At 46.5% G+C, this 27,725-nt stretch overlaps 1 protein-coding gene and 1 long non-coding RNA gene across 2 annotated transcripts in view; both read left to right on the plus strand.

Annotated features, from left to right (window-relative positions):
• LOC143751584 (NXPE family member 3-like) overlaps window positions 1–8,182 on the plus strand; it is a 28,481-nt gene extending 20,299 nt beyond the window's left edge. Inside the window, exons 4-8 of the mRNA XM_077244162.1 lie at window positions 5,419–5,834; window positions 5,917–5,987; window positions 6,105–6,308; window positions 6,881–7,221; window positions 7,844–8,182. Coding sequence (XP_077100277.1) covers window positions 5,419–5,834; window positions 5,917–5,987; window positions 6,105–6,308; window positions 6,881–7,221; window positions 7,844–8,041 — 1,230 coding nt within the window. The 3' untranslated portion in view covers window positions 8,042–8,182. The remainder of the gene's footprint in view (window positions 1–5,418; window positions 5,835–5,916; window positions 5,988–6,104; window positions 6,309–6,880; window positions 7,222–7,843) is intronic.
• A 1,396-nt stretch (window positions 8,183–9,578) lies between these two features.
• Window positions 9,579–27,725, plus strand: part of LOC143751585 (uncharacterized) — a 121,923-nt gene continuing 103,776 nt past the window's right edge. The window contains exon 1 of the long non-coding RNA XR_013207272.1: window positions 9,579–9,676. This is a non-coding gene — a long non-coding RNA (uncharacterized LOC143751585). The remainder of the gene's footprint in view (window positions 9,677–27,725) is intronic.

Genomic DNA, 27,725 nt, shown 5'->3' on the forward strand with positions numbered 1-27,725 from the left:
TTCGCTTCGGAGCCAAGTTTATTCTTCTCTCCACAAGCCATCTCTGAATTGTCTTACAAACGAGTACCTCGAGTGTTGGTGTGATGGCGATCTACGGCGAGCGCGTGCTTCCTGCTTATCTGTTGCATTTGTTTGCCAGACAGTGCGTGTCTCCCCGGGTGCCTCAACACTTGAGTTTTTTCTCACAAAAAGATCTTACACGCGGCACGTCTTTTTAAAGATGCCTCGCCCGTGTACTTCTGGTTGCCGCACATTGGTATCGGACTCTGATGGGCACGAGCGTTGTCTAGTATGTTTGGGCATTGATCATGCTAGAGCAGCGGTCGTGGATGACTCATGTTCTCTCTGTGGGAACATGACCATCGCGTCATTAAGGTCGAGACTCGGTGAACTCGCAAGAGTGAGAGTCCCCTCATCCACCCCCCGTCCTTCGGCTGGTGGCCAGGGTGACCTGAGGGTTACGGTCTGGAACAAGGCGCCGACTATGTGTCCGCGACACCAGACTCCCTCTTCAATGACGGTGCCCGCTAGTGATCTGTTGATTCCCACGGGTCTACCCTCTGGTGGCCCGTGTGTTTCAGCTGAAGCTACAGAGGTTGATGCCATGTCTGTTGCAGCATCACAAGGTGGGATTGATTCTTCCGGAAGTGAAGACTCGTCACAGCTGCCACCTTCCGGTGTGCATACGGCTGTTCCCGAGTCCGATCCGGAGATGACGGCCATGCTTTCCCGGGCAGCCGCGAGCATCGGACTCGAGTGGAGGCCTCCACCTTGTCCTGAGCGCTCGCGGCTGAACGATTGGTTTTTGGGTAAGGCCGCCGACCCCCGTCCTCGGCAAACCCCAATACCTTTCTTCCCAGATGTGCATGATGAGATCTCGAAGTCCTGGAAGACCCCCCTGTCTTCTCGGGAACACTCGTTGGTCTCATCCGCCTTTCCTCCCCTCGATGAGGCAGCTGCCCGTGGGTACACTGGGCTTCCCCCGGTTGAACGCTCTGTTGCCATGCAACTATGTCCTCAGAGTGCTTCTTCTTGGGGCGAGCCTAAGCACCCATCTAAAGCCTGTAGATTTTTGTCGACCCTTGTGGCGAAGTCTTACAGAGCGGCGGGACAGGCGGCTGCTTCACTGCATGCTATGGCCACTCTGCAGGTCTACCAGGCCCAGATGCTCAGAGATGTGCACGAGGGTAGGACAAACCCAGCGCTCTTTGATGAGCTGTGCGCCGCGACCGACCTTGCTCTCCGGGCGACGAAGGTTACCGCGCGCTCCCTGGGTTTGGTGATGTCCACAGCTGTGGTCCAGGAGAGACATCTGAGCGGACCCGTCTGCTCAACGCCTCCCTGTCCCAGGCCGGCCTCTTTGGCGGTGCAGTTGAGGATTTTGCCCAACAGTTCAACTGCCCAGAAACAGACCGATGCCATCAAGCACATTCTGCCCCGCCGGCCCGCTGCTGCCTCCACCCGCCCGGCTGGGCAGACGCCTCAGCCTGTTTCCCGCCGAGGGCGCCCTCCTGCCGCTCCCGCCCCTCCCACCCGACCATGCAGCAGCCTCCACCCAGGGCCGGTCGCGGAGGAAGCCGCAAGAAGGAGCCACAGCCCTCACCTGCCCCGCCCCCCGCTAACGCCGGGCCAAGCGGCGCTCCTGAGACGGGCCGCTCAGGGATGATTGTCGTTTCTCAGGAGATGAAAGCAGGACCACTCCTTCCCCCGGTGGAGGGCCGGGGGAGAATCTTTTGTTCTCCGCTCCCCGCTGCTCACCCACGGGTGGGCAGCACCCTAAAGTGGTTAATGACAAAAATGACCCCCTCTTCCCTGAGCTCACAGAATTCTCGGGCGACACAGAGCGGCACCCACAAGCCGTGCTCTCCTCGCCCCCCTCTGTCCCCGAGGTGGTTGACACGGCGTGCCGTCTACGGACCGCTTCGCCCTTATCCCCCTCTGTCGCCAGACCCCTGGCAGAGCAGGCGCCCGCAGGACCACCAGCCTGGTCCTCCCCTGGCCCCTCTGCCAGGGCGCGGTTGCTAACTGTGCCCCCACATCGGGCCGCTATGCCGTCCACGTCTGGGCCAGTTACTCCGCTTCGCTGCCCCTCCGGGGGGACGCCTGTGGTTCGCATGATCCTGCTGGTTCAGTTCCTGGGAGCCTGGTTAGAGCTTCCCCGTCTGTCCCGCTGGATTTACAGCCCCTACTTCATGGTCCCCAAGAAAACCGGTGGGTTAGAGCCAATCCTGGACTTGCGCGTACTGAACCGCTCCCTTCACAGAATGCCGTTCAAGATGCTCACAGCCAAACGCGTTTTCGAATGCATACGGCCCCAGGATTGGTTTGCAGCGATCGACCTGAAGGATGCCTACTTTCATGTCTCCATTCTTCCTTTCGAGGGGCAGGCATACCAGTACGCGGTTCTCCCTTTCGGGCCAGCCCTGTCTCCTCGCATCTTCACGAAGGTCGTCGAGGCTGCCCTTGTTCCCCTCCGGGAACATGGGATTCACATCCTGAGTTATATCGCTCCGGCACCTAGCTCGTCTGGGCCTTCGGGTCAACTGGGAGAAGAGCAAACTTTGCCCCGTGCAGAGGATCTCTTTTCTCGGTATGGACATCGACTCGGTCGCCATGTCCGCGCAGCTTACGAGCGAGCGCACGCAGTCACTGCTGACTTGCCTGAGACAATTCAAGGGCAAGAGTGTGGTTCCACTGAAACTTTTTCTGCAGCCGCAGTCACGCCGCTCAGATTGCTTCATATGAGACCGCTTCAGCTTTGGCTTCGCGACCGAGTCCCGAGTTGGGCATGGCAACAAGGCCCGCTCCGAGTACCAGTTACTCCAACTTGCCGTCAGTTCTTCACCCCGTGGTCGAACCTCAGTTTTCTCAGGGCGGGTGTCCCCCTGGAACGAGCTTCCTGGCATGTTGTTGTCTCAACGCCATGTACAATGGACATGCTGCTGCGGGCTCCTGGACAGGACCCCAGCAGTTATGGCATGTCAATTGCCTCGAGTTGTTGGCAGTACGCCTTGCCCTGCACCGCTTCCGGGCGTTGCTCAAGGGTCAACACGTACTAGTCCGATCAGACAATACCGCTACTGTAGCGTACATCAACCGTCAAGGTGAGGTCGCTTCGAGCCATTTTCATTCCCGGAGCTCTGAACTGTGCAGCCGACGAGCTCTCACGGCTTCAGCCCCTCCCTGGAGAATGGCGACTCCATCCCCAGTCGGTTCAGCTGATTTGGGACTAGTTCGGGGATGCACAGATATATCTGTTTGCCTCTCACGACTCGATCCATTGCGCCCTGTATTATTCCCTGACCGAGGGCACGCTCGGCACGGATACACTGGCGCACAGCTGGCCGCCGGGCCGCAAATATGTGTTTCCCCCAGTGAGCCTTCTTGCGCAGACCCTGCGCAAGGTCAGGGAGGACGAGGAGCAGGTCACTCTGGTCGTGCTGTACTGGCCCATCCGGACCTGGTTCCCCGAACTTGTACTCCTTCTGACAGCACCTCCCTGGCCCATTCCTCTGAGGAAGGACCTCCTTTCTCAGGGACAGGGCACCCTGTGGCACCCTCGTCCCGATCTCTGGAGCCTCCACGTGTGGCTCCTGGACGGCTCGAGGCAGGTTTGAGTACCCTACCATCACTTCCGCTAGAGCTTTGTCCACGAGACACTATGCGTTGAAGTGGAACCTCTTCGTCATCTGGTGCTCTTCTCACCGAGAAGACCCCTGGAGATGCTCGATCAGCGTTGTGCTTTCCTTCCTTCAACAGGGGTTGGAGCGAAGGCTGTCTCCCTCCACCCTCAAGGTCTATGTTGCCGCACACCATGCCCTCATCAGGTTCCTGAGAGGAGCGAGGAGACTAAATCCTCCTCGCCCTCCTCTCGTTCCCTCTTGGGACCTCTCAGTGGTTCTAACTGCCCTGAAGAGTGCTCCCTTTGAGCCCCTGCAATCAGTCGAGCTTAAATTCCTGTCAATGAAGACAGCCCTCCTGATTGCACTGGCCTCCTTCAAGAGGGTAGGGGACCTGCACGCATTCTCCGTTGACGAAGTGTGCCTGGAATTTCGGGCCGGGTTACTCTCACGTGATCCTGAGACCCCGGCCTGGATACGTGCCCAAGGTTCCCACCACTCCCTTCCGGGACCAGGTGGTGAACCTGCAAGCGCTGCCCCCGGAGGAGGCAGACCCAGCCTTGGCACTGCTCTGTCCAGTAGGCGCTCTCCGCGCCTATGTAGACAGAACGCAGTGTTTCAGGACCTCAGACCAGCTCTTTGTCTGTCATGGTGGGAAGCTGAAGGGAAAGGCTCTCTCCAAGCAAAGGTTGTCTCACTGGATAGTGGACGCCATTGCTTTGGCTTACCAGCAGCAGGGTCGTCCGTGCCCCCTTGGTGTGACTGCCCACTCCACCCGGAGCGTGGCGTCCTCTTGGGCTCTAGCGCATGGCGCCTCGCTAACAGACATCTGCAGAGCTGCAGGCTGGGCGACACCTAACACGTTCGCCAGATTCTATAATCTCCGAGTGGAGCTAGTGTCCTCTCGTGTACTCGCTTCAACCAGCTAGTACCGGACCCGCTCAGCTGTCTTCGCTTGCTGGCTATTCCACTCCACGGACTGGATATGTGTGATATTCTCCTCAGGTGAGCTTCCCCGAAAGCCCTGAGTTCCTCCAGCACTCCTGACGTCGGCGCCAGTGTCTATTGCTTGCGGGTCGGCTAGGTGCCTCCCGTGTGCATGGTCTTTCACTTGGCACGCCACCTTGCCACCCCTGGGGTTGAAATATTCCACCTGCGGCTGGATTCCCCAGTGTTCTCCATATGTTTCCTTCGGGTCATATGTCTAAGTCGCTTTAATTGCATACTTCCCCTAGATTGGGATATGCTTCCCAGTGTACCTTGGTATTCCTGTGATAAATGGAGTCCTTCGTCCCGTCTACGACAGGGATCTTGATTACGCAGGGCACTGGAAGACAGCTGAGTAGGTGGCGTGATTAGACTGGTAACCCCATTCGTCGTCATCCGACGTAACTCGGAGTGACAACGAAAGGGAAATTCTCTGGTTACGTACGTAACCCTCGTTCCCTGAGTAGGGAACGGAGACGTTACGTCTGACTGCCACTTTCCGCTGTACCGCGGGGATCGCCTGAGCTCAGTCTTGGCTCCTCAGCGAAGAAACATATCTGCATGTTGCCGGCGTCCTCCTTTTATACCCACTAGGAGGGGCGGAGTTACGTCATGCAAATTCCGCAGACCCATGGCATTTCTTTGCCATTGGCTCGTTTTGTAATACTCGAAGCTGATAGGCTTTCTAAGCGAAACCCCTTTCGTCGTCATCCGACGTAACGTCTCCGTTCCCTACTCAGGGAACGAGGGTTACATACGTAACCAGAGACGTTTTCTGCATTACACTTAACCTTCTCTATTCTTCTTGAAGGCGAGTGTGTACGGGGAGGTTGTGGATCACTGTAATGGGACTTACTCTGCAGCTCTTCTTCTGCCCTGGGAAGGTCAGGCACAAGTTTATGTACGTCTCGAGCACTCCAGTGAGGTTGTGCAGATTCTTAAAAAATACAGGGAGTCCTCATTCCCACGCAGCCACTATAATGGCCACTTTGAAGGGCCAGGACTCAATAAAACCAGGATCAGTGAAGTAGTACAATGTAATCTTAAGTGGGGTCCAGATGGAGGTTGGAGTAAAGGCCACTGCTGCTGTGAGTATAAGGACGTAAAAACAGGGACGGTCTGGCAGTGTGAGAGACCAAAGAAACTTTCTTGTGACAAACTGGTTCATCACTCAAGAGGTGGTTTGGAAACTCCATTAAATCCTTTTGAGAAGCAAATTTTCACAAAGTAAGTGGGAAAGGATACAGAATGATTTACAGAGGAATTGTAAAACTAGAAAAACTGTGGAAGATTTTTTTTTTCTCCACAGGAAATTAACAAATGTTGCTATTACTGGAAACACAAAAATCATAAATGTCCTTCCCAACACTACAGCCATTGGTATGTTCATATATCAGGACCGATATAGTCTAAAAGCAATTGTAGTTAGTTGCAAGAGAATTAAGAATTTGCATAATTACGGCAAAGACTCTTCAGATAAATGTTTCTTTTCTTTAGGCACAATGGAGAGATGCAGATCTGGCATGACAACACCAGTTCCTGCAGGGTTTTATCTGAAAGATGTCTGGAAGTCTTTTGTATGCAACACCCAACAGTTCAATTCTTCACAAATGGGAAATTGTCTTAAAAACAAGATTGTCTACTTGATGGGAGACTCCACCACCAGGCAGTGGTTTGAGTATTTAGAAAGAAAAGTGCCAGGCAAGTTGTTCAAAAATGACATTGATGGGAGGGGGGCGTGGGGTTATTTACATATATTCTCATGTTATTTAAGACTTCATGTCATAAAAGTAATATAACTGAAATATACAGAAGCCCCAAAAAGTATTTGGATAGGCTACTTCAACAAATGCATCAATGTCTTGCCATTACTCCAAAATATTAAATCAAGTGACAATTGTTTTTAAAGACTTAAACAGGTCACACTTAAAAAATAATACTGTAATGTTTTTCCACATTGCAACATGTAATTGCAAAAATTCATAAATAATTTGTTTGCATCTAATGCAATGACATTCTGACATGCAAATGAGTCAGTGCATCTATGAAGGGATACTTCACCCCATTATGAAAATTATATCATCATTTACAACATTCAAACATGCAATATGGGTGAAATGATGACAGAATTCTATTTTTTTTTTAAGTGTACTGTTCCTTAAGTGCCCATATTTCTAGGGGGTTGCTGCGTAAAATAAAAGGCAGCTTTGCAACATTGTTTAATAAATAAATCAAGCAATGAGTCTAATTTAAGTTTTACTTATCTTATTTAGACATAAAAAGAATGGACCTCCACACTCCTCGTACCGGTGGACCCCTGATGGCTATAGAGTTGAAAAATAATATCATTGTTCACTGGAGGCCACACGGTGTTCCTTTGCGATTTACTAAAATGCTAATTACCGACTTGCACTATATCAGCAATGATATTGACGAAATAGCTGGTGGTCCTCATGCAGTCGTTGTCTTCACGATCTTTGCACACCTGGTTTTTCACCCAATAACATTTTACGTGCATGAAGTCGCCAAAATCCGTCAGTCTGTTGTTGCTCTGCTGAGTCGTGCACCAGAGACTACCGTCATCATCAAGTCTGGAAACACTGCAGGATTAAAGGTACAATTGTTCATTTTCCAATCCTACTCCATTTTTGATAATTTTTCTGTCTTGTATTTGTAATATAGTACATTTGTCCTGCTGTCTTTATATTTAAAGTCTAGAAACACAAATACTGTATGCCTGTGCTGAGGTGACACTTCATTTTCCAATTCATGCTAAATTCCATCCCTTAATGGTGTAATTCAGTCATATCCTGTCATTAAAAACCTGTATGATTGTCTTCCATGGTGTTGCAGAATGTCAACTCATTTTATTTTCTAAGAAAGTGGATGGGTACCAGAGTACAAGCAAAGTAGTCCATTTGACTCAAGGACTATTCCATGTTTCAGAAGGCATGAAACAGAATGAAATGTAACAATTTTTTCCGTAAACAAATGGTTACCATTTACTGGACATTCTGCTATAAATAACTTTTTTAAATTAACTATTCCTTGTTTTCTCCCTATGAGATAGGCCTACAAGGTCAAAGTTGAATGTCAGTTATAACAGATGACAGACAAAAATTTAAGTAACCTACTCAGCACTGTTTCTGGTAGAAAATACAATCAATGTAGTTTGTCTAAACCAAGTAAATTTTAATGCTTATAGTATTGTCTGTTACTGGTCTGTGTTGTTACAGGATATTTTTCAAAGTGATTGGTATACAATAGAGCTGAATACAGTGATGCAGGAGATGTTCCGAGATATTGATGGAGTGATCTACTTCGATGTCTGGCAGATGACTTCTTGTCACTATCTACGTGAAAATATTCACCCAGGTCCTGTTATCATTGCTAATGAAGTCGACATGTTGCTCTCATATATCTGTCCTGCCTGACACAATAGAATAATATTTACCTTACTTTGTTATAATATACCAAGGAATGTATGTACCTACAAAAATGAGCATCTGTAAGAAACTTCTTGTATACATATTGTTAAAACTTACCAAGCTTCGCACCAACCTGCTTAATGTAAACCTGTATATATGACATTCATTATTTATTTATTTTTAACCTCAACCTTTGGTTCCAAAAACTGAGGTAACTTTCAGGGTATGTAAATGGCCATAGTGGGGGTTATTTAATTGTATGCTACTATAATAGTGTATATTGTGTTAGATGTTGTGTGTTTGGGCATTCCAGAAAGCAGGTTATGTGACATGTTTAAGGGTAAGTGGATAATCTCAACTTTCGGTTCCAAAAACAGAGGTAACTTTCAGGGTATGTAAGTATCCATACAAACTTACACTCTGAACATAACCTGTAAGCTGTACCATAAGCAGGATCTGTTCCAGGGTTAGTTTACTTCAGAGGTGTTCAGCGCATGCATGCTTTATTGATGAGGCTCCAGTGGGCATGGCAGATTGTGCACAATATTATAGTTATATCGATATATAAAGCACTATTAAAACTAGGTAATGTGAATTTTATTCTAATATATAGCTATATAATTCTCACAAATCTTTGATCTCCGTTGATCAGACGTTTTTTTGTTTGTTTGTTTTTTTGCAACAGAAAGTTTTCTCTGCTATAATGTACAGTATTTCTATAATAAAAGACATGATATGATATATAATACATCTTACCTTTCAAGTAATGTGGAAGCAAAATGACTGAACAAAAAACCTTTTACAGCCATGTTATCTTTGCAAGCAAACTGTAATTTAGTTTAATCAGTTTTTTTACTATATAATTAGCATCAAACAAACAATATAGTTCTTATTCACAGTGATTAAAGATTATTAAATGAAAAGATGACAACACGATTGCACAGCCAGCAAATAGGTGGTGATATGGACTAAGTATATAAGTAAGAATTTAACGAAAGCAGAAGAAAGAATTAGTATGGCCAGTTTTCTTAGCATCCGTTTCCATGGTGACTCGTCGATTCATCGCTCTGTTGAGAATGTCTTATGTGTTAACCATGAACGTACTCTGAGTTTGATGAACTTACTCCCGGATGCGTTTTTGGAACCAGTATACCTCGAGTAAGCAAGGTTTGGGTGAATCAACCAAGATTTTAGGGTATGTTTGACGGTATGATAAACTTGCTTTCTGGAATACACCCCAGATGCCTTTTTTCCTTTCTTGAGGGTTACTGTGTTATTTACATTCTTTGTAAATAAAACTTGTTGTGATGGAATTTAATATGTCTCCCATGCGTGGCAGGGCCAGGCCCAATCTCTCACCCAAAATCTTTTTTTTTCTTTTTCACTGTTATTACTTCACCCTAGGCAAACGTTACATCTGGGATGTAACAATTGTGATGTATTCTCTGAACATAGTCAACTCTAGAGTAGGTTATGTTTCAGGGTTAGTTTAATTCTTAAATTTACTTCATAGTAATAAGAAAGAATTGTATTTCTTAAACCAACATCTCACCTGCCATGGATCTACAGTATGTGTGTGTTTCCTGGAGGACTCTTAAATTGAAGTGTTCTTAAATTATTTTTGTATTTTTGTTTTTTTTAGTTTCTGGACCTTTAAAAGTAAACAGCCAAGCGACCAAAATAGCATAAAAGTTATAATAGATCAATGAAATGTACTGTTTGTTACTTGATTCCCAATTATTTCATGATTTCTAGTATTTGTACAGCCTTTACATGTTATTTTAATGTTGTAATTAGCAATTAATTTAATTTTACCTATGAAGCAGATTTGTTACATAACAGCATCAATTAGTTCCCTGTCGATACTTTACTTGTACTGCGTCGCTAGACACTGTTATGGGGAAAACAAATTTTTCTCAGAATTCTGAAGCCTTTTTAATCACGCGGTGAAACTGCACGGCCATTGTTTCGTGCAGACTAATAAAACAAACCAATGGCGAGGCAACGGAGCTGCACGAGCCTATGGCAGAGAAGCCCGCCAGAGCGTGCCAATATGGCATGTGGCATCTGGCTATAAAAGCAGGCGATCTGGCATAGCATACTCAGATCAATTCTCCTTTAGTAACGACACTTCTCTTCGCTGATACTCTGAGGATTCAAGCCTTCTCGCCATTGACCAGCAAAGCAGAGGATCCAGCCGAATCAGCGTGCCGGTATCAGCTCTTCGACGATCCCGACCCACTGCTTGCGAGCCGCTCTGCGCCTGCAAGCAGCGGATTCAGCGATCTCCTGCCGCCATCCAGCGATTCTAAAATAGCCTTATTCATTTTCTTAAAGAGCAAATTGCAACATTGATGCAAATGTCACGGCACCACTGTGGTTCGTGTAGGGCGTTAAAGACGTTAAAGACAGCACAGTGTCAGTGAGTGCGTCTCGTGCCTGGGGAAATCCTACGCTGAGGCTGCACTCACAGAGACCAGCTGGTCTCTCCTCTCTTCATTCGCGGATCATTTTCTTTTTAGAAAGCGAACCCGCCCCTCACATCGGGGCACAAATAACAGTGGGGCAAAGGGGTTGAAGCCTCGGAGTCGAACAAGCTCACGCCAGCTCACATCCCGCGTGCCACGTTCCCTCCACAAAGAGAGGTTTCACCTGTGCTGTTTTCCTGCCCAGACCAATGCCCCTCTGCCAGCGCGAGTGGTATGGTCTCGTTCGGAGGATCCGACGCGGATCTTTATGACGATAGCATGTCGTTGGCGGCCTCTGACGCCAAGGATTGGTCGGGCTCAGAAGATGACCCCACCCCCTCGCTACTTAGAGAGCCAACCGACGCAAGAGCTGGGATTGACGCCGAGCTTCTCCACGTCCTCTCCGACGCTGTCGAAAAGCTTGGATAGGATTGGGCTGCTCCTGAAGATCCCACACGCAGCCGGTTAGACGAGTGGTTCTTGCCGGGGTGCCATCAGGCCCCTCTTCAGCAAGCAGCGCCATTTTTTCCGGAAGTCCGCAACAAGCTCACGAAGTCATGGCACGACCACTACTCTGACCGTCTGCTAACTTCCTCTTCCTACGCTCTCACCAGTGTTGACGACGCAGAAGAAAAAGGCTATGAGAAGCTACCCCCCTCGATGAAGCTGTGGCCATGCAGCTCTGCCCGCCCACGACCATCGGATGGAGAACAAAGGTGGTTCATCCATCTAAGCCCTGCAGGACCACTTCAGCCCTCGCTGGATGAGCCTACTCTTCGGCTGGAAATGCAGCTTCCACACTACATTCTATGGCAGTGCTACAGGTCTACCAGGCCAAACTCCTCCGCAGCATGGACGAGTCTGGCCACAAATAGAGAGCTGCACAACGAAACTGACCTGGCCCTGCGTGCTACTAAAATGCAGGCACAGGCTATTGGGAGATCAATGGCCAGCATGGTGGTGCTGGAGAGCCACCTGTGGATTAACTTGACAGAGATTAAGGAAATTAAGGAGATTAACTTGACAAAACTGCCTTCCTGGACTCTCCAGTCTCCCCCACCGGCCTCTTCAAACCCACTGTTGAAGGCTCGCAGAGTGCTTCCCCAAGCCACAGAAGTCGCCCGAGACTATGCGATACTTCCTGCCCAAGCGTTCAAAGCTCCCATGATGCTCCGGGTTGCCCCAGGGCTGCGCTGAATCAGCATGCTTTAAAGCCCACGCCCTCGACCGCTCAGCCTGCACCACAGCCTGAGCCTCGGCAGTGTTCTGCAAAACTCCAGTCCTTCCCAAAGCGCCAGGGACCCCAGCCTAAGATAACGCTGGACCCAGCGCCTCAGAAATTGTGCTGGTCTGCCAGGAAGGAAGAGGAGGAGGCTATGTCTCTCTGCGGCCGGACAACCCTCCAAAAAGCCTCATTTATGCCCCCTAGCACCCAGTTCAGTTCTCGGTGCTGAAGGCAGTGTGTTTGTTGCAGCCTCTGGGCCCATTCATTTTCACGTTTAATGCAAATAAATGCTGTTAGAAAGAGCAAAATAAAATACAAACATACTCAAAAAGAGAGCTCTTTTCCTTTTCCACTTACCACAAGCCCAAGGCTCTTACACAGCGGTCTGTTGCTCGAACTAACAGAACGCCTTGCCATGCAGGCCGAGGTCTGGGAGGCCATCCCCGGAGTGTCAGAATGGGTTCACAATAGCCTGCTTCAAAATCAGAGCCCCAGCCACTGTTAGGTCTTTTCAGAGGATGCTGGGCCTCATGGCCTCTGCATCTCCAGTACTTCAGCTAGGTCTGCTGCACATGCGGCCTGATCCCTCAGGTCATCAGAAGAATCAGGGAATACAAACATGAAAACAAAAATGTCCTCTTTGTGACCCCCCTCTGGAGAAACCAATCTTGGTCTACAGAACTGGCGCAGCTGCTCACAGCAGCCCCGTGGCCCATCCCTCTGAGATGGAACATCCTCTCTCAGGCGAAAGGGACGATTTGATACCCCCAACCCGAGCTGTGGGCACTGCACCTTTGGCCTCTCGATGGGAGCCTATTAACCTCCCTGAGAGAATCTTAAACACTATTTCTGAGGCTAGAGCCCCGTCTACATGACGCCTCTATGCCCTTAAATGGTCGGTGTTCTCCGCCTGGTGCACAGCCTGGAGTGCAGACCCCCTCTTTTGTGACATATGTGACCGGTCACGGAAACTAGGGACACAAGTCAATTCTGGGGCATTTTGAGTTATTCATAGATTCTGAAAGTGTGATCTCCAAGCTTTCCAACGATGTGTAACATGTGGAAATCTGATAATATTTGGAGAAGTTGTGGCCATTTTAAAGTAGCCATTTAAAAAAGCTCAAAGATGAGAAAACGACCTCTAAAGATTGTGCAGTTCTCACCTCTCTCTGCTGCTGGGGGTGACAATAGGGCTCATTTACATCTCATTTAGATAAGCCATACCCCCTGTAAAGCTCCTCCATGTGCTTTACAGCTTTTTTTGCACTTCGAATGAGTGCACTTCTGCCGCACTAGGCGAAAAACAATTGTGCTGCCCCTCTATTTGCAACATACCAGCAACAACACACAAAGACCAATATGCCATATAGCCTGCATATAACGCGAAACCAGCAAAAACACACAAAGACCAATATGCCATATACATATAACGCAAAACCAGCAACAACACACAGACCAATAAGTCTAGTGCGCAAAGCTTGTGTGCCCAAAATGTCAACAATATTAAAGTTTATGCAGGAGGCAAATGCCTGCTGGCATTTTTCTTTAAGCAGTCATTTCTGGAATTTCCAAAAATAATCACATTTCACCTCCTCAAATTACTGTTGCAAATCTCTTTACACCACTTTCTTATGTGCGTATACACACACAAATGAAATGTCCGCAAGCACATTATATCATCAGCAGGTTCAGCATCTTAAATAACGACTAAAGAGCAAATGAAGCTTAACTTACATTTCAGAAACACGCACGGCAGGCCTTCATCGCATCAAAGGTATTAACTGCATCCTCTATTTCGATTCTCTGTGCCAGTTCATGTTCTATGGAGATTGTTGCCAGTCCATTAACTCTGTTCCCTGTTCACTAAACGTTCCCCATTCAAAGCAATCGGGACGTCACATATGAAACAGCCAGCCACCGCTGTCAGCAAGCCGAGCCGCCGTATTCAAGCACTGAGGGCGCGCGCGCCGCGCCCATACCTCCGGTTCAGTTTCCCGAGCCCACGAAGTGCGGCGAAAACATTTTCGGTGTAACTGCCAGACAGTTCAGCTCGTCTGCGACAATCTTTGCGGCATCCATCTCCATTGAATTTTGATATCAGATAGAGCCGGCCAGAGCACAGCATAATAAGTAGCCATGCGGTTCACTTGGAGGGCGGGGGCAAAAGCGCCGGGTTATTCAGTATGGAAATACACACAGACAATGACACGCCACGCCCCTACTGCATGCTAGAATCTCCGAAAACAAGACGATTTCAACCTCAAAATGTAAGCTTTTAAATATACCAATACTGCTATCTCAAACATGGAGAGGCTTCTTCGTGATTTCAATTAACAGATTCTCCAAAAAATTTAAAATCACCAATTTTGAAAAAAAAACTCTTCTTTCTCATTTTGCTCGAAAGTTGTGCTGCCGACTTGTGTCCCTGGTTTCTGTGACGGGTCACATATCACTGATATTGTCTTTCCTACAGGAGCTGCTGGATAAGGGACACACTTCCTGGGGTGGTGATGGCACAGTAGATAAGACACATGCCTTTGGTGTGAGAGACCCGGGTTCGAATCCACTGCCAGACACCAAAGTGTCCCTGAGCAAGACACTTAACCCTTAGTTGCTCCAGAGGCGTGTGACCTCTGAAACATAGCAATTGTGAGTCGCTTTGGAGAAAAGCGTCCGCTAAATGAATAAATGTACTTCCTCCACGCTTAAGGTTTATGTGGCAGCCATAGCACCGTTCCATGCCCCTCTGGCTGGCCAAACTGTAGGCAGAAACAGACTTGTGGTTTGTTTCATGAAGGGGACCAGGAGGCTGATTCCACCCCGCCCCCTCACTGTCCCTACATGGGACTTGTCTACAGTGCTAAGGGCTCTAAGGCCTTTATTTGTGCCACTCCAGTTAGTCGACCAGCGACCGCTGACGCTAAAGACCATACTTCTGCTAGCACTAGCATCGTTCAAGTGTGTAGGTGACATTGCCTGTATGTTACCTACACACTTGAACGATGCTAGTGCTAGCAGAAGTATGTATGGTCTTTAGCGTCAGCGGTTGCTGGTCGACTGACTGGAGTGGCACAAATGGAGGGCTCCTTAGAGCCCTTAGCACTCTCTCTGAGTGCCTCATGCTTGGAAATGGAGTGCCTCATGCTTAACGTGCTCTCTACTCCGTTCAGAGTACAGGTCATTTCGCTCTCAGCAATGGCTCCCTCCGTGGATGAACGTGAGCTGCATTTACTCTGCCTAGTCAGGGCTTTCAGAATATACCTAGAGCGTTCTGTCTCTTTTAGACACGCAGAACAGCTTTTTGTATGCTTCAGAGGCCGCACCAAAGGGCATCCAGTCACGAAGCAGAGGATAAGATGGAGAGTGGACGTAATTGCACCAGCCTACTCCTCAACTGGCCTACAATGCCCCATCGGAGTAAGAGCTAGAGGCATGGCCTTGTCCTGGGCTTGGTCCAATGATCTTCATTGGTGTTTTTTGTGCAGCATCCGGCTGGTCCTCGACGTCCACATTTACCAGGTTCTACAATCTAGAAGTTCCTGCTCTGCTGGCACAAGTCCTTTCTGTCTAGTGGATTTGGCCTCAGCTGAGCCCAAACCACTATGAACTTTCCTCCCTACTATATGGGGTAACTCTGTGGCTATTGCGAGAGATCCCACGGGGAGTTCCCTGTGGGATCTCCAGCCAGAGCGGCGCCTTTTGGTCACATTTCGGTAAAACAGGGCATTCCTTTGTTTACTAATTGGAGAAAAGCGCCGCGTGTGAGAATCAGAATCAGTAACTTAATCAAGTCCAAACCCCACGAAGAGTGGAGCTGTGTTTGCAAATTAAAATCCAGTAATTTAATCAAATGGCAGAACTGACCATCTGCTTGCTGTTACTGAACGTCTCAGGTTACGTCTGTAACCATAGTTCCCTGAGAAAGGGAACGAGACGATGCATCAAGCGCTTTGGGAACGCCCCCGGCGTGAATGCGTCTGAAGCATCTATGTCAACTAGTCCAATGGAAAGAATGAGCATCATGGGCGGGTGACGTCATGACCAGGAAGGGATAAAAGCACATCCGGTGCAAACCGGCATTAGCTTCGAAAAATTGCCGAAGCAAGCCGATCACAGGGATGCAGGAAGTATGGCAGGGTGACGCATCGTCTCGTTCCATTTCTCAGGGAACTATGGTTACAGACGTAACCTGAGACGTTCCCTATCGAGGGAACTCACGATGCGTCGAACGCTTTGGGAACGAGAATACCCAAAACGCCAGACTTACAAGTAACCGAGTGTCAGACTGTTGTAGCTAAGCTCTAAGCACCTGAGAACCTGGGGCAGCATCCAGGTCTAAGCTGTAAAACCTAACGAATGTGAGCGGTGAGGACCAGCCTGCTGCATCACAAACGTCTTGAAGAGAAACCCCAAATAATAAGGCTTTAGAAGCCGCCATACCCCTAGTAGAGTGAGCTGTGACCGCCAAAGGACACGGCTGGTCAGACTACTCGTATGCAAGTGAAATAGCCTCAACTATCCACTTACTAACCGTCTGTTTAGAAGCTGGAAGACCTTTCTAAGGAGATCCAAAGCAAATAAATAACTGGTCGGACTTCCTCCATGAAGAAGTCCGATGAACATAAGTGTCCAGTGCTCGCACTGGACACAAGAGGTTCAGCCTTTCCTGGTCCACAGAAGTAAAAGGAGGAGGACAGAAAGCCTGCAGCACTATAGGCCTCGGAATCAAGGTCGGCACCTTAGGGACGTATCCCTGTTTTGGATATAGGAAAGCCTTGACCATCCCCGGTGCAAACTCAAGGCAAGTGGGGGAAACCGAAAGGGCCTGAAGATCTCCAACTCTCTTTAGGGACGAAATAGCTACCAGAAAGATAGTCTTAAGTGTAAGAAATTTCTCTGAAACCTAATCTAAGGGCTCGAATGGAGCCCTAGACAGGCCTTCTAGTACTATAGCAAGATCCAAAGCTGGCACCTTAGTGCGAATTGCAGGCCTCAGCCTCAGTGTGCCACGAAGGAAATATGTAATCAGGGGGTCTCGACCCAAAGATGTACCCCCCACAAGAGCGTGGTAAGCCGCAATGGCCGCCACGTAGACCTTGAGCGTGGAAGGACATAGACCTGACGTAAAGCGCTCCTGCAGGAACTCGAGTACTGTGTTCACAGAACAGTTAACCGGATCCCACTGATCAGGGGCGTCATGCAATCCAAAATGCTGGGGGGGCACAATCTGAGACGTTGCAATTGTTGTCTGACGGTGATATGGATCATGTTAGGAGGGGTCAGGGGGTTTCTCCCCCTGAATTTTTTTTTAATTCTGGCTGCTAAACATACCATTTCAATCCTCTATCTGAGGACTAAGTTAAAGTATCTATTTTGTAAGTTTATGTAAAAGACAGGTTGATGAAAGAACTGTAAGCTCAAATTCAAAAGCTTTTGAAGTGTACTTCATTAAAGCATGTTTACACACACACTTACTGTACACTTAGGCCTACTACACATTATTTTAAAAACAGTACCATTGCAGTTTTTATGTTATGATTTTAAATTGGTATGTGACCTAAGAACGATCTTACATTAAAGGTACATAAAGGTGCCGAGGTCTGACTTTGTGGTGCTCTAAAATTAAGTTATTTTAATATTAATATGTAATGAAAGACTTTGAAATAAGTTTGACAGATTTCAGTGCTGAATTAGGTTAACACTACCCCGTTTATCTGAAAATGGTTAATATTTGAAAGAAATGTAAAAAAGTAAATCAAATGTAATATGTAACATTACTTTTAGTAAAATCATTGAAATACTGTAGTTACACTGCTCATTATTATATTTTAAATAAGGAACTTGTAAAGAGTACAAATTATATGGCAGGCAGTAACGTTAGCCAACTAGTTTATGGTTAGACTAGCTATCGATTGCGTTACACTGACACAACTTAAGTTAATGCTCTGAATTCGCAGCTAATATCAATTCCATAACTTTTTGATCAAGTTAAAGTTTCCAGGTCAACCACAAATAATCCCACTACCTTTTAATATCATCCGATAACTAATTCAATGCCGATTTGTTGCTTTGCCCACTTACCACTTCAAGACCATCTGTAAAACATTGCCAGCTCAACATGCGAGACGAGTGAGTTGCTTGAACATACACAGCAAAGGTTCTAGGGCGCTACGCGTATAGCGCTCTAGATTTGATATACACAGACACCATATTAGGAAAAAGGAGCGGGCTGATGCTGACCGATTTTATTACACATCCAGAAGAATACATTTGAGTCGTTATAGGCTCTGGTAATTATGGAGCATAATAGGAATAAAGTTGTGACAAAAAAAATTATCAGGGAGGAAAAATATGAGGGGGCACGTGCCAAAACTCTCCACTTAAGCGCATATGATTTCCTAGTAGCTGGAGCTGTGGAGCTTAGAATGGTCTCAACCACCTCAGTTGAAAGACCACTCTCTATTAGTTGGGCCCCATCAAAGGCCAAACCCACAGGTTCCAAACTGTAAAGGTCCTATACTGTAAAGGTCTCATGTACAGCAGGCCAAAAGGTATCACGTTGGACGCTGCTGCCAAAAGACCCAACAATCTCTCGAACTGTTTTACAGTGCGTGACTGGCCTAGCCTCAGCCCTGTTGTGGCAGTCAGGATAGCAGCTACACGAGCGGGCGATAGAGTGGCCCGCATCGTCACTGAATCCCATACTACACCAAGGAAAGTGGTCCTCTGTACTGGAGAAAGCACACTCTTCTTGGTATTGAGCCTCAACATCTGCATATGAGCGAGAACGACACCTCGGTGCCGAACCGCCAACTGCTCTGATTCCGCTAGAATCAGCCAGTCGTCGATGTAGTTCAGAATACGTATGCCCTGTAGCCTGAGCGGGGCTAGAGCTGCATCTACGCATTTCGTGAACGTGCGGGGTGATAAAGCTAGACCGAAAGGAAGAACCCGATACTGGTATTCTTTGCCCCCGAAAGAAAACCTTAGGAACTTCCTGTGCTGAGGGAGGATGGAGACATGGAAGTAAGCGTCCTTCAGATCTATCGTGACAAACCAGTCCTCGGATCTGATTTGAGTCACGATCTGTTTGAGTGTCAGCATCTTGAACTTGAGTTTCTGAACTGACCGATTTAACAGACGAAGATCTAAAATGGGACGCAACCCTCCATCCTTTTTTGGAACAATGAAATAACGGCTGTAAAAACCCGACTCTCGGTCAAATGAGTACACCTGTTCTATAGCTTCCTTCGCTAACAGGGCCTTTACCTCTTGCTCCATTACCAGAGCCTGCTCGGGATGCACCACTGTGAGCAACACCCCATTGTATCGAGGAGGACAAGAACCAAATTGGATTCTGTATCCATTCTCTACAATCCGCAGGACCCACCGAGAAATATTTGGCAGTAGCTTCCACGCTGCCAGAAAATCGACTAAGGGAACCAGCCTCTCGAGGCTGGTCTCTGGCGTTAACGAGACGGACAGTTCTGGAGCCTGAAACATAATGGCAGGAACTACCTCAAATGGCTGCTCTAGAACCCCCCTCAGAGAGTGCGAAACTGATGCAGTGCCGCAGACTGGAGACTGCTGTGCCCTGAAGCACCGGGGGTGGCAGGGTTGGCAGAACGGTCTCGTGAGGACCCCGAAGTGGAATGGGCACCGTATACTGAGGTGTACACCGCTTCACTTCGGTCGGGGCTGTCCTCCCAGGCCTGACGCCAGTGGCATCAGGACCTCTTTTTTTGAGCCGAAGTCTTCTTCGCCTGAAGAACGGTCCTAGGATCCGGCTTCGACATAGAAGACTTCGACTGAGAGTGCTGCGCCTTTTCCCAGTGTTTCTGTGGAGGTGCACGAGACACAACACTCTCTTTCTGTTGCACACGATATGATGAGCTCGATGGCTGGGGCTGCTCACGCCCAGCAGCCCCAGGGGGCTGCACACGGCGAGGGAGAAACTTTTTAAAAGCATCAGATTGCTTCTTAGATTCCTGAAATCTCTCGACGACCGCATGAACTGCGTCGCCGAAGAGACCCGAAGGCTCAAGCGGAGCATCTAATAAAAAGGTACGGTCTCTCTCTTTTAAATCGGCCAGATTTAACCATAGATGTCTCTCAGTAGCTACCAGGGCTGCCATAGACCGCCCAATTGCCCTGGTGGTCTCCTTAGTAGCTCTGAGAGACAGATCGGTGGCCCGACGAAGTTCTCGAACCTCGTCAGGACCAACTCCCTCGCTGTTATCCAGGTCCTCCAGCAGGTCAGCCTGGTAACACTGGAGCAATGCCATAGTGTGTAGACACGCTACAGCTTGACCTGCTGCCGTATAGCTTTACCCACTAAAACCGATGTTGCTTTAAGTGGTTTAGTGGGCGGGCTAAGGCCTTAAGTGACGATGCTGGACCAGGTGACAGATAGCTGGCTAGTGTCTGTTCAGCCTGGGGCATCGCCTCATAACCATACCCTTTCAACCCTCTTATTTTAGAATACACATTAACTTGAGGGCTGAAAAGACGTGATGAATATGGCTTATTCCACGATTTAGAGATTTCATTGTGCAAATCGGGAAAAAAGGGGAGGCCTCGTGGTGGAGATGATGTGGTAGAAGAAAGGAAACTTCGCCATCTATTTCCCCACCATGTGATGAGCTGGTGGAGGTGATGTCTCGCGCTGTTGATAGATTAAATATTGTATGGCCAGCTGAGAAAAGGGACGCTTGTCCCAAAAGCAAATTAGACGAGCGTCCCTTTTCTCAGCTGGCCATACAATATTTAATCTATCGACAGCGCGAGACATCAACTCCACCAGTTCATAATATGCTGGGGAAATAGATGGCGAATCTACTTCGACAGTGTGTGTGCTTTCACTCTCCATACTCATAACATCAACCTCCTCGGAGGAAGAGCAATGAAGTAATGGAGGGCTCTCTCCCCGGGCGGAAGAAGCCGAAGAGCGGGCATCCGACACCGGGAGGAGAGCACTAGATCTTCCGGGTAAGGAAGGAGAAAAGGCCCTCGGACCCTTCTCCAACCCCTCCAAAAGATCCTTTTGCGATCCCCAGGAATGCATTCTCCGTGCCGCCTCGGCAGACGCGGGTCCTGTACCCTGAGGATCGCGAGCCTGCCCACACTCTTGAAAGAGTGACAGGCGAGAGCGGAGCATGCGAAGCGGAAGCATTTCACAGTGTTGGCACTCAGCCCCCTCGAAGGCTAAGACCGCATGCTCCACTCCCAAACAAATGACACAAAGCTTGTGTGTGTCCCCACCTGTTAAATAACGCGGGCAGGGAGAAGCACACTGCTTGTACATTTGTTTCGCCATAACGTTTCCAATATATATTTGCAACAGACAACAATAAATAGACAGAGACAGTATAACACAGATCGCTTGCTGAGGCAACAGAAGCTAATGCCGGTTTGCACCGGATGTGCTTTTATCCCTTCCTGGTCATGACGTCACCCGCCCGTGACGCTCATTCTTTCCATTGGACTAGTTGACATAGATGCTTCAGACGCATTCACGCCGGGGGCGTTCCCAAAGCGTTCGACGCATCGCGAGTTCCCTCGATAGGGAACCAAGGTTAAGTAAGTAACCGAGTACGTTTCGTAAGGGTCAAGAACATTTTTCTAATTGGATAGCAGACAGCATATTTTTTTAAAGGGTAACTAAACCCTAAACCAACTTTTTTTAGTTAATGATCTGTAAGAATGGGGCTTTATTAGTGCTGTTCATTGATTTGAGTAACTTTCTTGACATTTGGATATAAAGTGTTTTAATTCTACAATATATGGTGTAAAATTGGAGTGCTGCCCTCTTCAGGTTGAACTGTGGTTACTGCAGTTGAATTTTCCTATTGGATGTTTGAGGTGGCAGGTGACATAAGCGGTGGCAGGTGACGTAAGCAGGTCCAAGCTGACCACGCCCTTGGTATGAGCTACCACGCCCTTGGCAGTATAAAAAACATCTTGTTTCATCAAAACCACTCTTGTCATATTTCATAGCTATACCTTGTGTATCTCCCTACAACAACGGCGCATGACAGAAAACACTACGCCGGTCAATATATTGTGTTTTTTATTAATTCGGTGCTATTTATGCATAGCTGAGTTAACAACACAGGTTTACTGTGTGTGTGTGTGTGTGTGTGTGTGTGTGTGTGTGTGTGTGTGTGTGTGTGTGTGTGTGTGTGTGTGTGTGTGTGTGTGTGTGTGTGTGTGTGTGTGTCACATAAGGTGTCTTTCCCCTGCTTGCAAAAGGAGATGGATTTCCATTAATTTGTTGCCCTGATTGAACGCACCCGAGTCCGTGTTGCTTTACCATAAACGCGAACCGCAGCACGGTTCTGGAGCAACCGAACTCAGACCACCTCCTCCAGGTAGTCTCAGGTTCGGTACCCCAGTTCGCACCTGGGTCCACATGACAGCATTCACATTAGCGATTTTTCTTAAGCGAATCGTGCCCCGTTCCAAACTAAACTGCCAGTGTGAAAGCCCCATCAGAGTCTGACAGCAGCTGTCAATTAATCCGTCACTGCGGGACCCCCCACCATCCCCCCGGCTCAGCCCCGCCCTCGGTTCGTCCCATCTATCTCCGCTGGGCTCTTCCCACTTTTCCAGCATTTTTCAAATATTCCCAGTGTGTGGAGGCAGGCTCTGAGCAGGGTTTTAGTTACCCTTTAAAGTTATCTCCATCGCCTGCACTGCATCAAGCCACTCCCATAATAGCTGCAAATTATGGAAATAACAAAACACACAGGGAATACATGACAATACTGCTAGATACTACTAGAGAAACCACAATTGTCCTCTACACTAGTAAAGGACCAGGTCTTCATTTCCAACATGACATCATGACTTTGCGTAAACATACACGCCACTTTCAAGTCAAGTGGCGTGTTATCTATACGCATTTTGAGCTATCCGCGTGTATGTCCACGCCGAAATCTTTTGCGTGTATGTCTACGCCATTAAATGTCCGAGTGATTCCGCGTGTATGTGTACGCCGTTAAATGTCCGAGCGAAACGAAGCAAAATCTATATTTACATCTGTGGAGCGATCTTTTTTTCCCTAGGATGGTAGGAGAACACTCATAAATGGTATTAACCCCAGTGACGGGTAGGTTTAGGGACGGGGTTGGGGTAGGTCATATATCTAAATATACATAATACAGTAATATAACGTTAAGTCAAAGGCGTTGATAAACACGCTGAAAAGCGATTATGCGTGTTGATAGCACGCCAAAAATGGAAATACGAATTGGCGTGTCATACATACGCCATTTCATGAGATCAGTCTGTCATTTCTGTGAAATAATATGGAAAGAAAAATTAAGTTGGGTAGAGAGGATGCCTTCAAATTATAAATCATACATAGATATATTCTCTAATGGCTGAACAAATTTATAACAATGACTATATTAGAGATCAGTAGTGTTGAGACTATTTTGAGGCTGTTTTGTGAAACACCCTCCTCCCTCCATCTAAGGACACAGCAAGCACCTTACCTGCTGGTCAATGACATATGAAAGGTCTTCACACCTGACAGCCATCAGTGTTTCATCTGTGTATGTCCATGAAATGTCATGGATTCCTGTATATGTCTTTGTACGCTAAGTATCTGGGTATTTCTGAAAATGTACTGTTCTACGTAACTTGGCTCAGGTATTTTCAGCATACATCCGGGATACCTGAAATTACACAACAGATTACCATCGCCAGATATTACAAAATTTTACCCCATTTCATGCAGTGGTGGCAAGAACGGACAGGCTCATGAACATGAACATCCATCCCTGGCCACCGATAGAGATTACAAAGGCATTGTTTGGTTGTCACCTCTCCATGATGTACTTTGTGCGCTATGGAGACCAGCACAAAAGAGAAGAGCACCAGGTACAATCAGCCACGAGCCTCAGAAGACAAAGTTGTCCTTAACAGACAATTCCAGTCACAGTTTATATTACGGCAACAACTCAACGTCTAGTGTAACTATCTCTAAGGAAAGTGTAAATAAGGTAAACACTTCAGAGCTTTATTCTATTAGTTAATATTATGAGTCCTTTATTTTGGCGCCTCCTAGTGGAACGTTAATTTCGCATCTAAAGGTGGGGACTAGTTGGTGAGACGCACCCACGGAAGTAAGGATGAAAATCACATTTCGCTCTGAAATCATATAAAGCTCTTAAAAAGGATAATTAAGCACCTACCGAAATGACAATGAAGCCTATCAAGACGCCTGGGACAAACTAAATCGTCACTCTGGCCAGCCATTCGCCATTCAGAGAGCATTCAGAGAGAAGCTCACCAACTGGCCGAGAATTCCATCAAAGGACGCTGAAGGACTGAGACGCTTCTCAGATTTTCTGAACACCTGTCAAGATGCCATTCCTCATGTCAAGGGTCTCGACATATTAAATGACTGTGTAGAAAATCAGAAGCTAGTTCACAAACTACCAGACTGGGCAGCTTTGCGCTGGAACCGACAAGTCACAAAAAGTCTAAATGAAAATCAAGAATTCCCAAGTTTCAAGGAGTTTGCTAGATTCACAACAACTGAAGCTGAGATTGCTTGCAATCCCATTACGTCTGTAGGAATTGAAGGTGAACCAAACACAAATAATTCTTCCAAGTGATTCGTTCAAACATAATGCCACACAAAACTCAGCATTCCGAACCGTAAAGATCCTGGCTCCAGCTAGTCTACAAAACGACTTTATGGCCCTGCAAGCTTCAAAGAGACGAGTCTAAATAGAGGAAGAACTGGTCAAAGTTAGATAGTTTGAAAAAGACTGATTGGTTCAGAGATGGCACGGCTCAGAACCCACCAAGATAACGGCAGAGGTTGTTTGAACCCATGACAAATGATTTAAAACAAACCTCGTCCTCCTTAAGGACCCATGAACTACCCCAGGGTGGGAATCTCTTAAAATCACAGAGACTGAGATTTTACATATAAAAATATATAAAATCATCCCAAAACAATTATTGACGGACTTCTAATCAAACATTGTTCAACTACATAATCATATATTGTATCTACCACCTCTGAATGTGTCTATTGTGCTTAGATCACATACAAGTCATGTAATTGTTATAACTATTAGATGTTTGAATGAAAGTGTGTCTTGTTTCCTATCAGTTTGATCATATGTTCTTAATTCATAAGAAGGCTTGAGTGAAATCGGTGTAAAATATGTCGTGTTCTTATAATAGGAATCATGTCTAAACTGTACCATTTTCTCTGCTAGAGCTGGAGAAGTAAAGGGATCACAGATAACACATGGTTTACGATGAGAGGTGATGAAAATACCGCCTCTCAAATAACACAATGTCTTATTGGTCAGAATCATCTAAGAGGTTGGATAAACCATTGAGTTTAAAATCTTAGGACCCGAAAAAGCCAGTAGAGAGTTAGTAGAAGACTTTGTTAAGTTGGGTTGAGGTTTATTTTGTGAATTTGTTCGCTAGAGCAGGTTTACAGAAGTCATGGAGAAGCCATGACGAACCGGACAGACGAGTAACCATGTAGACGAGCAGACAAAAGAACCCAAACAAGATCAGAAGAACATCCATGGGTTAAACAGCTTCATCCAAGCCATCTATAACTACTCTCGTCTCACTTTTCTTTCTGTTTCTTAGCTTTATTTTTCTTTTCCGTTGAGAGTCTCGGTTCTAAGTTAAGTTTTGCTGCAAAGTTTTGTTTAAACGATTTGACTGCAAAGCCCGCTTTCAACTGCAAAGACTTTTCATCCATCGCCAACACACCACGTGATTGGCTGCCCAGAGACATCTATTCAGGCACGAGGACCCGCCAGTCAACGAACCCGGGAAACACCCTCTTACACCGACAAAAGGAATTCCCAAAAAAACGCACAGACAAACGCAAGTATAGCCTACCTCCAGACTCTTAGCTGAACTGGTGCATTGAGATAAAATTGAATAACCCGCCTGGGTCATTCTATGAAAATGGTGGCTTTTTGAACAGACATTTTTTCTTTTTTTTATACCAAAACTTATAGTCCGATAATAGTTAACCTCTTAGCATTATATATCAACTTAAATGACAGTTTAATGTATTTTTATATTTTTACTACATTACATTAAAAAATGCTTGAGCTGCCCTTTTGTCACTGGTGTCACCTATATTTTAGATGACAATTCAGGCTTTCCAGAATGTAATTTGACTATTTAATTTGCATACATAATCAAAGACAGAAAAAGTTAATGTAATATTAAGAAATTGTCTTGATTAGTAATAATTTGCTTTAACCAGGTATGTGTAAAGTTATATTGTGTGACATTTTTCTATTTCTACCATTGTGGTTTTGTTGTAACATTAGAAATAATTGAGGTTGAGTGATCAAAATTGAATGATCATATCCTTAAAATGCTTACTAATGAATGCAGCAACAGTTAGGTAGATACAAAGCAAATATTCTATGAAACTGGGCAACTCTGATGCCAGAACAACCAATATCCCATGCAGTAACACCATTGACGCAATGTAACACCAGTGACGCAAGTTAAACGCTTGCTTTATTAAATAATCAATAAAGTCTTGTTTATATTTTAAAGATAATTGTCTTGTGTTATGTGCTTACAGATTTAATGTCTTAAACTGCTGATCTAAGTTACCTTGCTAATAAATAGTGCTTCACTATAGTTTGGATATTTATATCCGTTTTAGAGCTGATAGTTGCGGTCAGTTCAAATGAACGCTGGACGAGTCATTTGCGAGCCGTTTAAGTGAATCGTTTAAGTGATTCCCTATAAATTAATTCATAATTCCTTTTGAGCTAAATTGACCTGTCTAACCCAGACACGTTATTTATTTAATCAGATAGTTCCTTACACGTCCTTTCATACCCTTTGTTGGTGAAGAAAAACAAGGCCAGTGTTCTTACCACTCAAACAGTCAATGACAATGAAAACCACAAGTCAGAACAGAGGAAGGTTAAGACTTCATGTATTCTTTGTCAAGATAATTAATACCAGCTTCATGCATGCTACAAGTTCACTGAGATGGTGTTGGTTGAGTGACGCAACTACATAAAGGAGAAGAAACTCTGCTACGGATGCCTTAAACCCGGCCACAGCGTGAGAGAATGCAGTCATCGTCATTTCTGTGACCACTGTAAGGGAAAGCATCCAACAGCCCTGCATGATGACAACTATAAAAGAGAAAAGTCTACATCAAAACCAGAGACAAATCGAGGTGCTGCCGCAACGTCACTCAGTGTAGCAGGTGAAGGCTCATCCAACACATCCATGGTGATACCAGTCTGTGTTTCATCTAAAAATGATCCAACTACTGAGAAACTTGTCTATGCACTACTCGACACTCAAAGTGATACTACTTTTATTGACCATGATGTGAGTGATTGTCTTAATGCTGACAAGTAGGGGTGTAACGATACATCGATATGGATCGATGTATCGATCAAAAGTCTAACGATACGATGCAATGATGTCAGACACAAAATATCGATATGAGATACTTTTATTTTGACAGTCTCCACCACGTCCTCACGTAACATCCGTTTCCGCATTTCCGCCAAAGCGCGCGTTTGGTTTTTCTCACCTGCCTGTCACTTGTGTGTCGGATTGCGAATGAGATGGAGCAACAAAGCGGCGGTAGCAGCGAAAAGACTATGGAAAAGACAGACGTTGAACATTTTGACGCTGTTGTTGGGCGCAAATCGTGGGTTTGGAAACATTTTGTATTTTCCAAAAAAGATGGTCAGGTAAATAAAACCCATGTTATGTGTACACATTACCTGTACAAGCTAAAATATTCGGGAAACACCACAAACTTGTCAGTTAATCTGAAAAGAAAACACGGAATCGAGGAGAGTAACGTTAATTTGGCTGAAGAAAAACAGCCTCTCTCACCCCCATGCATGAAGAACTTCTTCGCCCCGACATTAGCCCACAACTCCAAAAGAGCAACTAGCATTACGTCCGCGATCGCTTTTTTTAAATGCAAGGATATGAGGCCCTACAA

This window comes from Siphateles boraxobius, unplaced genomic scaffold (assembly GCF_051911475.1).
Source record: "Siphateles boraxobius isolate OS27281-9 unplaced genomic scaffold, OSU_SipBor_1 26, whole genome shotgun sequence".
NCBI classification, from domain to species: Eukaryota; Metazoa; Chordata; class Actinopteri; order Cypriniformes; family Leuciscidae; genus Siphateles; species Siphateles boraxobius.